Source organism: Motacilla alba, chromosome 4 (genome assembly GCF_015832195.1).
Source record: "Motacilla alba alba isolate MOTALB_02 chromosome 4, Motacilla_alba_V1.0_pri, whole genome shotgun sequence".
Lineage (NCBI taxonomy): Eukaryota > Metazoa > Chordata > Aves > Passeriformes > Motacillidae > Motacilla > Motacilla alba.
The window spans coordinates 27661020-27674355 of record NC_052019.1 but is presented as its reverse complement, the minus strand read 5'-3'; the positions used below and the strand labels follow the sequence as shown (position 1 = coordinate 27674355).

Sequence of the window (13336 nt, the reverse complement as noted above, 5' to 3'; positions counted from 1 at the left end):
TGTATTGTACTTTTATAAAAATTTATAGTCTAAGTTCTTTTAATTTCACCTTTCTCTCTAGTTCAGGAACAAATGTAAATCCTTCATCACCTGCTCTAAATTTTCTTCTCTTCTTTGAGCATACTTGATATTATGGTTTGAAAATAAGCCACATCTAATGTGGCTAAGTAGACGAGCAGAACAAACACTACATGAACAGAGTTTGGGGCTTTTGAGGGAACTAGCAAAGGTAGCAAAAATTTTTATTTTCTTATAGTTCATTTTCTGCTATCCTTCACCTCAGCTGTTTAAAAACAACCTCTAAGTGGTAAGCTTTTCTGTTACTGACTTGTAACTACTTTACAGATAAGTACCATAAAGTTTTTGGAGAAAATCACATAAAAAATTGAGTTTATCAATGCTTGTGAAAAGAAATAATTACAAAAAGGTTACAGGAATTTCTGTCAGTGCTCCATAGGTGGAGATGATGTTTTAAAATATCATACAGACCATTTTTTCTGTGCAAGCATTTTTGTGTGCGTGTTTGGATTCCCAAACAGGTTTATGGAGAAAATTAATCAGACTCTCCACTTCCATGCATATTAAACAGCAGCTCTGTGTTTGTTTCTTTGGTTTAGAGCCAAAAAAAGTTTGACAGAGCTTTGCAGAGTTTCTGTTCCTTTCCTTTTGCAGGTGGTAGGTCTGAGGAATTCCCAGAGGTGGTCGGGAAGTATTATCTCTGTGTAAAGCAAAGAGCCTTAAAACAGCTGTAAATTTTGCTTCTCTGCAAAGGGAAAAATTTCCCTTTGCTTTGGTGCTATGCACCAGGCTGCACACTGGAATGCACGTGGCTTAAGTGCGCTTTGAACTGATTGAGAAGAGAGCATGGAAAACAGTGGATTTTTGCTTAAAACTGCTTTCTAAATTCACCTGCTAGCCTTACAAAGTTGCTGAAGCCCAAAGCAAATACCAATTAAGTATCTGGGTAGCACCATGTGTGTTATGGGACATGCAGTGAGGGTGGTAGGCTGCTAATGATGATATAAATGCTCGAGGACTCCGACTCTGATGTTGTCTTCAGAGGTGGCTTATTGGAAACCCCTTTATAAGAAGCAGATCTGGTCTGGGTTGTTTCATTTTTTGTTCCTTTCAAGTTTGGAGGAGAAAGCTTTATATAAAGACACATCAAATATTTCCAATAGCTGTTTGTTGTTCGTAACCAAGGAGCTGTTTAATGGTATGGGGCTTCACAGCGTGGACTTTCTTTTTCCACTGCATGACTTTGAATGATCTGCTCAATAAAGTAACCCTCTCTGCTTGGTAAAGCACTTTCTGGATGTTTTATGACATCACTGTTGAAAAGGTTTGCTAGCTAATTTATTTAATTTACCTATTCTAAAATGCATTCATGTTTTAAACTTCTCTGCAAGCCAAAGAACTTCTAAATTGGCTGGACTATGTTTGCTCATTCCCTGTCTGAATCCAGGCTTCTGTCCTTTTAGTGCATCTGTGGGAGCATGTAGCTGCTCAAGCTAAATCTAAAATTAACTCTGGCCTAGGCACAGCTTCTTGCTTGCATTTCTTGTGAGGCAGGAAATAGCTGAGGGTAGTTAAACCAGTGGGTTAAAAAACATTCCTTCATGTTTCCTACAAATGGTATGCATCCTGAAGGAAATCACTTCAAACTCGAGTCAAATATTTGAAGCTGGAGTTTGCTTTGGGATGTATTCATGCTGTGTGTGTGGAAAATCAATGGGCTGATGAGAGAATTACTAATATTATGCAGATGTGCCAAAGGATCAGCGTCTCCAGGCTATCAAGGCTGCCATTATGCTTTTACCTGATGAGAACAGGGAGGTCCTCCAAATTCTTCTCTATTTCCTGAGTGATGTCACAGCTGCAGTGAAGGAAAACCAGATGACACCAACAAACCTGGCTGTCTGCTTAGCACCTTCCCTCTTCCACTTGAACACTCTCAAAAGAGAGAATTCTTCTCCAAGGTACGTTTTTGGGAGCAGGGCTCACTGCTGCTGGTCCGATAGCACAGCTGGCAGTGATGTGCAACAGGCACAGTCTGGGATTGATCCTGCCAGCTGTGATCACCTCAGAGAGCACCAGCTGTAGAACAGTTACGGGATCTTACCTTTTGTTGGAGATTTGTTAAAATATAAACAAGCTCATAATAAGGGAAAAAAAATGTGGGGGGGGGGAGGAGTTTCCAAATAAAAGGCCTAGAAAGAGTAGCAAGGGAAGTTGGCAACGCCATGCCAATATTTGGTACCAGGCAACACCCCTCTAAATCACCAGCAGATATGGGAATCCTTCTGTTTTCTTCCCAAACATGTCTCTTGCTCTGCAACAAATAACTGGATTTGTGTATGTGTGTGCTCTCTTCCCCTGTGAAGGGTGATGCAAAGGAAGCCAAGCCTGGGCAAACCTGATCAAAAGGACCTAAATGAAAATCTGGCTGCAACCCAAGGGCTAGCTCATATGATTGCTGAATGCAAGAAACTCTTTCAGGTAAAACACCTGTTTGCAAAACTGATGGCTGGAATATTGATTAAGATGTCTTAGATCTGCTGCATAATGAAAAGCTAGGAATGTCTCTTTATTTTAATAACGTTTAACACATGATAAATAGCTTTTTAAAAACCTTTGCTTCTTGATCTCTGTGCATACATGAATTACAAGTGGAGCCAGAAGGGAAGAGAGTTGTTTTGTTGGCACTGGTGCTCTCAAGTCAGGAGGCAGTTGTGGGGTTTGGTACATTTTTGCTGCATCCGAGCTGCATTAGGAATACATTTTCAAATTTTTATTGTGCAGCCATGAGGGTCTGTGAACCTCAGCTCTAGTTACAAAGCAAGAAGCTATTTCCAGGAATTTCAGTGCTCATTTTATACTTAAATTCCCGAGAGTTAGAAAGACAGGCCACAAAAGCATCCTGGAACGTAACACTGTCAAACCATAGGCTGAAGGATCTGTAGGAACTAAAGCATGCTTCCTCTAGGGCCTGTGATGGAGAACCAGACAAGCAGAGTCCTGGTTTTCCTCACTGTCATCAAATCTTTTCAGAGCCCTCAACTGAAGACGTGCCTGTCTCTTTTCTTGCAGCTGACAATGTTCCCTTATTCCTTCAGTTTGCAGGGTAAACTGTGCTGTGGGAATGAATCTAGTTGTGTAGTAAAGGGGAATACTCCACAGAATAAAATAAGACGCCCCATAAAAGAGAGACTAATTTGCACTAAATCAAAGTCACAAACTTAATTTTGGCACTTCTTCATATTGAGTGCTTATCCTGACACATTCACATGCCGTCACTTACGAAACTAACACACAGACGTCCCTGTGGCTATTGAGCTGCTAGACTAATGCAGTGATCTGGGGAGAGAGCTGCAACAGGATGATTTCACCCTTGTCGCTCCTCAGATACCAGAAGAAATGAGCAGGGGTCGGAACTCGTACACGGAGCAGGACCTGCGTCCCCTCAGCCTGGAGGAGCTCCGGGGCAGCAGCAGCAACACTGAGCCCTCTGACTACCACTGCTACCTCCAGGACTGCGTGGATGACTTGCTCAAGGAGATGAAGGAGAAGTTTAAGGGCTGGGTCAGCTGCTCCACATCAGAGCAAGCAGAGCTGGCATACAAGAAGGTATGCACCATGCCACTCACACCACAGCTCTGGGTTTTAGCTCACTTGTGACACAGGATATTACAGAAGGTTCAGTACACATCTTTACTTTGCAGATAGATACTGGAAAAAAAGTCCTGATCTTGTGATGCAGTTGCACACCATATAAAAACGCCATGTCTTTCAGCAGTAGTTTGCCAACATATACTGATTTGTGTTCTGTTTATCCAGCCCAGGAATGTTCACTGTATTGGATTTACACACCTTCACTCACACACACAAAGCCTTAACAAGCTGAGTCACTATGCAGACAGTAAGAAATTTCTCAACCCTGATCTTGTACAGCTCAGAATTACCAGATGAAGAAGTGTTTCAATAAGATTCTTAAAAAATAAACTTGATGAAGAAAGTGTAAGGAAGAGTAAAATTAAGGACTCTGCTATTTTTCCCCAGGTGTGTGAAGGTCCCCCACTCCGATTATGGAAAACTACCATTGAAATCTCAGCTACACCAGAGGATGTTTTAAATCGTTTACTTAAAGAGCAGCATCTTTGGGATGAAGATCTTATAGAGTCCAAAGTAATTGAGCCTTTGGATAGCCAGACAGATATATACCAGTATGTCCAGAACAGCATGGCCCCTCAGCCAGCCAGGGACTTCGTAGTCTTAAGGTAAGACTGTTTATATCCTACACATATGGCAACCTTGCTTATTTCTTTATCATAGCTATATTGGTAAACATCTGTGTGTGCCTAATTTGAATTCTTATTAGATGCTTGAGTTACTGTTTGTCAAATAAAATATTTTTGGTTTTCTTCTTTCTTCTTAGGACATGGAGGACAAACTTCCCCAAAGGAGCCTGTGTGCTTCTAGCAACCTCAGTGGACCACGACCGGGCTCCTGTGGCAGGTGTTAGAGTCAATGTGCTCCTCTCGAGGTATCTGATTGAGCCCTGCGGGTCAGGAAAATCCAAACTTACCTACATGTGCAGAATTGATTTAAGGTAGGAAATTCCATTTTGTCCTTTGGAGGTAGTAACTTCTCTTGTATAGTTTCAGTGTGGTCAGTGGAAGACTTGGGCGGTTCAACAGACGTTAGCTTGGCCAGTAGTACACCCTTCCCAAAGGCAAGCACGCAGGTCTCTGAGATGTCACAGAAAGTTGGCTTCAGTGCATATCTGGCAGCAGTGGCTTGTTGCATTAGAAGCCTCCAGTATGTGCTCCACCATCCCTGTTTGTATGCAACCCCACCCTTTCCTCTAATAGTCATACTGGATGCAAGGACATGTTAATTTTAATACTAAGCTAGTAAAGAGAACCAGGTTGTCACAAAACTTTCCATAACTTTTCCTTACTGCGGCAAACTTGCTTTTGAACAAATCTGTATACTAGTAGGGTTGAGCTGTGCAGTAAGCAGTACCAAGGAGATTTCCTAGTCAGGCACTCAACCAGCTAGATACAGATTTGATTGTGACTAAGAAAATACGTACAAAGTCACTGGTACCTTCCTCATCATTACTTTTTCCTCCACGCAACAGGGGCCACATGCCAGACTGGTACACCAAGTCTTTCGGACACTTGTGTGCATCAGAAGTTGTTAAGATACGAGACTCTTTCAGTCAGCAGAGTCCTGAGAGCAAGGAAGTAAAATCTAGGTGACTACTGAAGAGGAACAGCCATGTGCTCCCCACCTCAGTAACATAGACATTACCCAAAACTGAGACTTGCACGCTGCAGACCAGACCTGTTTTCCACCTGCAAGTCATGTCATGGAGGGATGGCAGCGTGAGAACTTGACTGTGAGCATTACTATTGGACTGTGGCCATACCATACACTTTAAAGCTGCTTCCTGTCTGTGTAAGGTCTATAGTGTAGGCCTCGACTGGAATACATAGGAGAACTGTGCAAAAAATAAAAATCTGAAAAAAAAAATTCCTATTAGATGGTTTGAATTGCTTCTGAGAAGCAAATTTCTTTCAATGCAAAATATATTATGAAATATGGTGAAGGCTCATCATTCCCATGTGAAATACTTAGCTTTATGTACATACTCGTGTCATTTTATTTGTAGTGCATTGAGGGACTGGTGTATCCACTGGAATAGTTGGTACTCTTCAATGTGTTCTCACTGAGATAAGCAGAGAAAGGTTTGCACAGAGATTAAAGTGTGAATGAGTGTGTTAATGGTTGAAAGGATAGAAGAAGTTGAATTTGAAATGTGTCTGGTACACTGATAGGCAACCAGAATGGATTTTAGTATGCTGGATACAGTTCAACCTAGAATGGGACTCCCCTGTGGACCAGGAGTAGCCATCCTTCGAATGTGCTAGTTCTGCCTTTTGCTCAGCTCTAAACTTGCTGAAAACCCTAAGCAGATGTTACAAGTGGCTTGCTTCGGCTACTGTCCACTCCTTATCCAGATGATCTTTTAGGAGTGATGAGCAAATCTATAGCAAATTTAAGTAAATACACTTTCAAGCAACGTAGCAGCTTAGAAATGAAATGTCTGCAATGGTGAGGAAAGCCAATAACATCAGTTGTTAAAAAACAAAAATGTCCATTACTTTTACTTCTACCTGCGTTATCTATAGGTATTTTAATGAGCTTTTATATATTTTATTGTATTCTAATGGCTCAAGAGGAAAAAAGTCAACACTGGAGTTGTGGGGCCAGGAGGTAGCAGGACTCCTGCAGTAGCATCTGGGGTGACTTGGCTAGAGAGTCTCTTACTCACCCCCCTTTGCCTGTTTTCCTAAAAGCTGCATGTTAACATGAACAGAACCTGCATGTCAGCATTTTGGAGGGTTGTATTTGGAGGCAGAAAGGAGGATGCAGTTTTGTCTTCAGTTCTGTTGTGTTTTAAATCCTTTGGGATATTCTCCCCTTCTTGAGAATCAACTTACATGAACTGTAGGAAGTCCTGAGGTCCTCTGGAAAGATGTCTTTCTGTAGGTTTTACTGTAAAGGTAAATATTTGCTTTCAAGGTGCAGTATTAAGTGATAAATGTATTTTGTGGCTAGGGTATGAATGAGTTGCAAGATGGAATCTTGACTGAGACTTTTTTACCATTGTCAGTATTATTTTAAGCTTTTTTGATGAAGATTTTTTTTATAAATGGCAAATAATGTAGTACTTCCTGTAACAATGTTCCTCATGAGTAGGAAAACCTTGTATATTCTTCTACATCAAACACTTTTGAATTTGTAAAATTGTATGTTGTACATACCATTCTATTGTAAACATGTATACTTGCCCACAGTGTACTGTCAAACATAGATTAAGCATGATAAAGATTATTTAAAATATACCTGTATTTATACCTCAGATATTCTTTTTGGGTTTTTGTACCTCAAGTATGTTTTCTATTGTAAATGTGCTTTACATGAGTATGATCTACGCGAGAGAAAGGAAAATGTTTAACTTGCTATAGATGTCTGTACAGAATATACTCAATAAGTGCACTATTAAATGTTTAAAATTGGATATTCATTATGAGTTTTATTTTATTTTGCATTCTTCCTTTCACTCTTATACCAAGAGGAGGAGGTGTTTTTCTTTCTTTTGGTTCTTTACCTACTACAGCCAACAGCTGAACCACCCCTGTCCTCTCTCAGGCTGATATTTATAGTATTGTTAAAGGCAGGTACCAAAGTTTTCTTTCTTTCTTTCTCCAAAGTTTTTGGAAGACAGGACATCACAATGACAGATAGCTGCACAGAAACATTCCCTAGTCAATTGCTTCATACTTTTATAATAGTGAGAAGAAACCTCTGGTTTGCTGTGGTCTTGTGGAAAGGTATGCTTGAATTTAACAGGGTGGAAAGCTGCAGTATGCAATGCTGGAAAATAATTCATTGCTTTCCTATTCTCTAAAGAGAGAATGAGGGCATGATGAGTTGTGGAGTCATAGGTTTGCTTCAAAAAATGCAAGTGTAAAAGTAATTGGAGAAAGTTAAAGCACGCACAGCACTAAAATGAAGCCAAAGAGGAGGCCAGGAAGATACACAAACAACTGACTAAGGTGAAAAACCAAGCCAAAGACAGCTGTTAATTCAAGCAACTTTTCAAAGCTTTTAAAGTCTTAGCCAACAGAAATGTAATTTGGGCATATGAAGGAGGGTTTTGATTTGTGAGGCTTGTCTGATACAGCAGCTGTGAGAAGGTCTGCTGCCTTTCAGTTACCAACATCATCCTATTGTTTCTCTGCCTGAACATCCCAAAGTCCTGATCTTTATCACTTCCCACTTCATTCCCCAGGGAGCACTGAGGGATGCTGCTTCAGAGTCTGCCAAAAGCAAACCCCTTGTTGCCATGGTATTAGTTCTCACACACCAAAGAGTTTTAGAGAATCTTTCTGATAAAGGACTGTCATTAGTTTGGCTGTTACAGAACCATTTTTTCCCCAAAGTCAATACTTAAACAACTGAACATTAAAAAAAAAAATCACAAACAGATTTCTTCACAGTTTTGGTCCATTGGAACAAGCAGAGTTAGAGCTAATTTTTTTTTCTGTAATGATGGTTTTGTTTGGATCTTTAACTCATGACACTCCTCTGGCAACCTAAGGATTTACACTGCATTTCTGCATTTTGTGTAAAATGCATTAGTTTAAAATGCATTTGTTTAAAATGCATTTGGTTTACTTCCAAATTAGCATTTTCCTAAACATTTCTACAATATGAGTTAATTTTGAATCTTCTGAGTAGTCTCAGCCTCCTGAATGTTTGTGTTCTTGGCACATTCATTTGCAGATGTCCATGTTGTTCAGAACAACAGAAATCAATATTCCATGTCTGTGGTTTTTTTCGTCAGCTGTCACTCAGGACAGCCCTGGCTCCTCTTGAGACATTCTCCTGCTTCAAGCAAGAGTTGCCACAGAGGAAGGGCAGGCTGGACCCCTGTTCCATTCTGTCCAGGTGCTGCCATGAATATCTGTGTACATCACATCCCTGGTGTAACACAGGCCCAGTCTGCCCTGTGCTTTGGTAGTGCTGACTTTCAGTACTTCTTTCTGACTAATTCAAACAGAAAAAATCATGTCTCACTGTTGTTCCTCAAGTAATGCACACCACAATTAGATATTTATGCAGCTGTAAATAATCAGTGGCCTTCACCTTAAAGGCCAGAGATGTCACTAACACACATGGACAGTCTGGGAAACAGGGACTGAAATGATGCAAAGCAGTACCTCTGCAGTCTGGTACAAGACCTTGAAAAGAGCAGGGCCTGGTATTCACAGTAGGCTGTATCAGGAGAAAGTTAGTATGAAAACAGTATCCATGACTTGGGCTACATTATAAAAGGTGGATATTTTTACTTAAGGTGTATGAAAATTAACTGTTATACACAAATCTGCTAAGTGCTGGAAGCAGTGCCCCACAATCATAAGGAATGAAAACATGATGCTGTTTCAACACTGCATTAAGAAGTACTAATTCCTTCATCTCTGTTACACCGTAACTTCTCAATACAACCCTTCACTGCGTCTCTGAAAAGTTACTTTCATATATTTCTCATCTGTCAACCCAGATTATTTAATATATCTTTCAAGGAAAGGTATCAAATTCTAAACCAATTTCATAGCACCAGAGATTAGGGTGAAGATCTGATGCTAATATGCAATGCTTGCTCCCATGTTCCTTTTGCATTGAGTGCTCTCCTAAACTCTTGAGATTTGCTAAATTTCTTCTCTTGTCTGTACCATCCTACTGTAATTTTCTGCATATTCTGAGGTGTCCAGATTACTTGCAAGAAATGAACTTGCAAGCTGAATCCAGAGAGAGTAAAATGGAGTGAAGTATAGGAAAGAATTCAAAGGAAAAAAAATGCCATCAAAAGAGATTAAGGCACTGAAGGGGCACATTTATAAAGAGATTCAGACGCAGTCTGGCCACTAGACAAGAGGGATGTAGTAAATGTCTACTAGCACTAGAAGGTCATAAAAACCCAGAAGAAGAGTTCAAACTAGCTGAGTGGGTGTACAAGATGGGATAAAAATTTGTTAATGGAAAATGTGAGGCAGAAGGGAAGGAAAAGGCATTTTCCACCCAGCAAGAGGTCTTTGAGACTATGGGACAATCTCTCCCTGAGAAGCAGCAAGAGCATAAGTAATTTAAAACTGTGCATGCTCAAACCCTGGAATCATTGCTTCCTAGCTTCCATAAAGCATCACAAAGACATAACAAAGGTTCTGTCTTCATTATTTGCCATGATTACAGGACTTATAGGCTACCAGTTTTGACCTTTAAGCATTGTCAGACAGCACTGCCTTGCTGAGCAAGAAAAAAATCTGGTGTCAAAAATAAAATATCTCAATTATTTTGGAAGTTAGTAATAATGAAAAAGAATTAATAATAGGTCTTTGTCTAAGAATTACATTTGAGGTTGTGGAGTGCAATTTGCTTAGATTTTATTGAAGTGGACTTTCACTTAAATTAGAAGATGCTGTGCCTTCCCACCATGGGCCAAGAGCATGAAGATCAGCATGGGGAGGTTACCACGCAACTGGGAGACCTCTTTGATTTCCTAAGTTTTACTCAAAGTCTGGAAATATCCACAACTAATTAGCATGATTTCCTCAACATAGAGAGAATCAAATCCATTCTTCTGTAGGCTTGGGGGATTTTCCTTACTACAGGAAGAAAAATACCTACAGCAGGTGTGTTGTGCATGTTTTTCCAGGTACCAGTGTTCTACCAGTCACTTCATTAGCTCAAGTAATAAAAGGGTGATGTGGTGGGTCTGAATATCACAGTTGCTCCTAACCCACACTGACATTTCTTCGGGCTTTTTAACACTAAAAATGGAAAAGCCCCTTAGGAACAGAATTCTCGGTGAATGAAAGAATACTACTATTCAAAAATAAAATATCCAAAAGGTAGAGTGTTAAAAGGATTGGTACAGTTATGTATGCTTTCCAGGGAAGGAAATTAAACAGCTTTTTCCATTATATGATGACATAAGCATGTTGTAAGCTGGTAGACAGGGTGATAATAGCCAAGATGGCTCTGATTTGAGGAGTTTATACCTTCATTTATTACAGACATAGGAAGATGGTTAGCAAATGAAAAGGGAATTTCAGGAAAGGGTGGCATCAATTAGAATACTTGAGTGTCACCTGAGAGAACTGTCATTTTTTAAAACAAGCCAGCTAGCAGCAGAAGATTATATTCATAAACAGCCCAGACTAAGATGGTGTGCAAGGTGTGCGTAATAGAGGAATGGTTCTTCTAAAGTTTTGGCCTAACGCTTCCAACATGCTTAGTGACAGCAGCCTGACAGGTCTATTCAAAACAAGCAAGTCATCTGGTAAGTATTCACCTTTTCTTTCAAAAACAACTAAAAGAAAATAAATTTTAGTCAACGCACTGTTATGAGCTGGTTCAAAATGTCATCTTCAGCTAGGCTATAATTCAAGTTCATAGCAACACTGACAGTATGGTAAGTGAAGTTTTTAATAGGCTACTTTTTAACCTAAATCTCTGGGGAAAATTGCACAACAGAGTGTATTCTAAGTAGTCCATTTAAACATATGAAAAGGAATGCAAAGATACTAAAATATTTATTTTAACTCAATCATATAATCTCTAGCAGTCTGTACTCTTCTCATTTCTCTCTCTCAACAAATGTCTGAAGAACACACATGGGCTTTTTTGCTTCTTATTGAAGTCTTTGTCACCTACATAATTTATCAACGAGGGATTCCAAAGCATAAAACAAGTAATAAATCATACAATAATGCAAGCAATATTCCAAACTGAATTTGAATATCACACCTCACTGATTCCTCACCTCACCTATAGTCTACAAAGCTAGAGCAATATTAAAGTTGGTACTTAAGTAAAAGGAAGAAAATGGTAAAACTTTGCTGCCTACAAACAATTTCATTCAGCAGCTAACAATGAAAACTGCTTTAAGATACATAGAAAAGCAGATTTGAAAGCCTTCTACACCTTCTTAAAGAGAGGGAGATTCATTAAGATAATGTGTCTGGAGAATGGCACCTGCCCTCCCTCTACTTAGGTGCTTTTACTCCATTAGCTAAGACTGGGAGAAGTACATACAAATTACTGAAACCAAAAAATGCTGTTGGTGCCTCCTGTCATCCTCAACAACAGTGAAGCACCTACCTCCCAGTGAGGGGAAAAGCAGATGAGGATGATTCATGTCTTCCATGGTGAGAACTGATGGTAATTCTCTTGCCCTAAGGGCGTCCCTGTTCTACTCATCAATTCAAAGTATGCATAGAACCACAGAATCCATTTGGGCGGAAATGACCTCTAAGGTGGTTGAGTCCAACCATTAATTCAGCACTGCCAAGCCCTCCATTGAACAGTGTGCCCCAAGTGCCCCATCTATACATCTTTTCACTAACTCTGGGGATGGTGACTCCACCACTTCGTTTGCCAGCCAGGGAAGCCAATGCTTGACAAACCTTTCCTCAAAAAGATTTTTCCTAATATCCAATCCAACCCTCCCCTGGAGCTACTTGAGGGCTTTTCCTCTCATCCTGTCACTTTTTCCCTAGGAGAAAAGACTGACCCTCACCTCACTACAGCCTTCTTCCAGGCAGTTGCAGAGAACAATGAGGTCCCTTCTGAGCCTCCTTTTGTCCAGGTTCACCACCACAGCTGCCTTACTACTCCTCAGAAGACCTGTGCTCCAGACTCTTCACCAGCTCTGTTGCCCTTCTCTGGACACACTCCAGCACCTCAATGACTTTCTTGCAGTGACAAGCCCAAAACTGAAAACAGGATTTGAGGTGCAGCTTCAGCAGTGCCAAGTACAGGGGTGTGTAGCATAGAAACACATACTCCTCATAATGCAGGGCAAGCATTCAACAAAGTGGAAACATTTGGAAGGGGTCACAACTGCTCATGAATTCCAGAACTGTAATGGTACCCACAGCAGCACTAACAGTGCACAGTCCTTGGTCTGCAAGCTCCCTTATTTGGCTTTGGAGACCTCTGAAGACACATTAAATTGCACTTGAGGCCTTTAAGAATGACCTTGAGCAAGTAGAAAAGCCAAGATTTTCTAGCTAACACCTGCACCTCAGTCCTAAAGAACTTATATTCACATTTGCTGTCTCCACTCTTTCAACCTAAGATAAGACTAAATGATTGTGTATAAAACTATTACATAACTTTCTAGGTAAAGCACTGGCCTTGTCATGTTGGTTGTAAACAAGATCAGGCAGAGTAGCTGCTGAACTAGGTTCAATTCAGCAGACATATGGGACCGGGGAAGGAGGGGAAGCTGTGTACCAAGGATCCTACTGGCAAAATTGTTGAGGGGTTGAACAACACGTCAAGAGCAGTGATAGAGTTCAGAGGCCCTGCTGCTGAGGAACACAGAGGTTTAAGCAGGCCAGTCATGGCTAACACACTGACACACTTTAGGCATGTGTTTGATAAAAACCTAAGCAATTAGCAGACCCTGGGAAGTTTTAAGTAGCTAAAGTTTTAAGCTTGCATAGAATCATATCCCCAGTTTACTGCTAGAAAAAAGGCTAGAGACACTGATTCAAAATCTCACCAAGTGGTCTGAGGAAAGAAGGCAAAACAAGCTGTTTTCTGGCACCATCAACTCTATTATAAAAGTAATTATTTTCATCATTTGGAATTTCATAATTTGAAAATCTACATTTGAAATTCACTATTAGTCTTTTGCAGACCTTTGAGAAAAATATAAGTATCAAATTTCCTATTATTTTAAATTTCTGCACTA

The 13336-nt window shown here is 40.2% G+C and overlaps 1 protein-coding gene across 8 annotated transcripts in view; it reads left to right on the top strand.

Moving 5' to 3' along the window:
- DLC1 (DLC1 Rho GTPase activating protein) overlaps positions 1–7090 on the top strand; it is a 244427-nt gene extending 237337 nt beyond the window's left edge. For all 8 annotated transcript variants that reach the window (XM_038136748.1, XM_038136747.1, XM_038136746.1 and 5 more), the window contains 6 exons: positions 1766–1979; positions 2385–2499; positions 3406–3627; positions 4060–4277; positions 4436–4609; positions 5144–7090. In XM_038136748.1, the coding sequence (XP_037992676.1) occupies positions 1766–1979; positions 2385–2499; positions 3406–3627; positions 4060–4277; positions 4436–4609; positions 5144–5264 (1064 nt within the window). In that variant the 3' untranslated portion in view covers positions 5265–7090. The remainder of the gene's footprint in view (positions 1–1765; positions 1980–2384; positions 2500–3405; positions 3628–4059; positions 4278–4435; positions 4610–5143) is intronic.
- The last annotated feature ends 6246 nt before the right edge of the window (positions 7091–13336 follow it).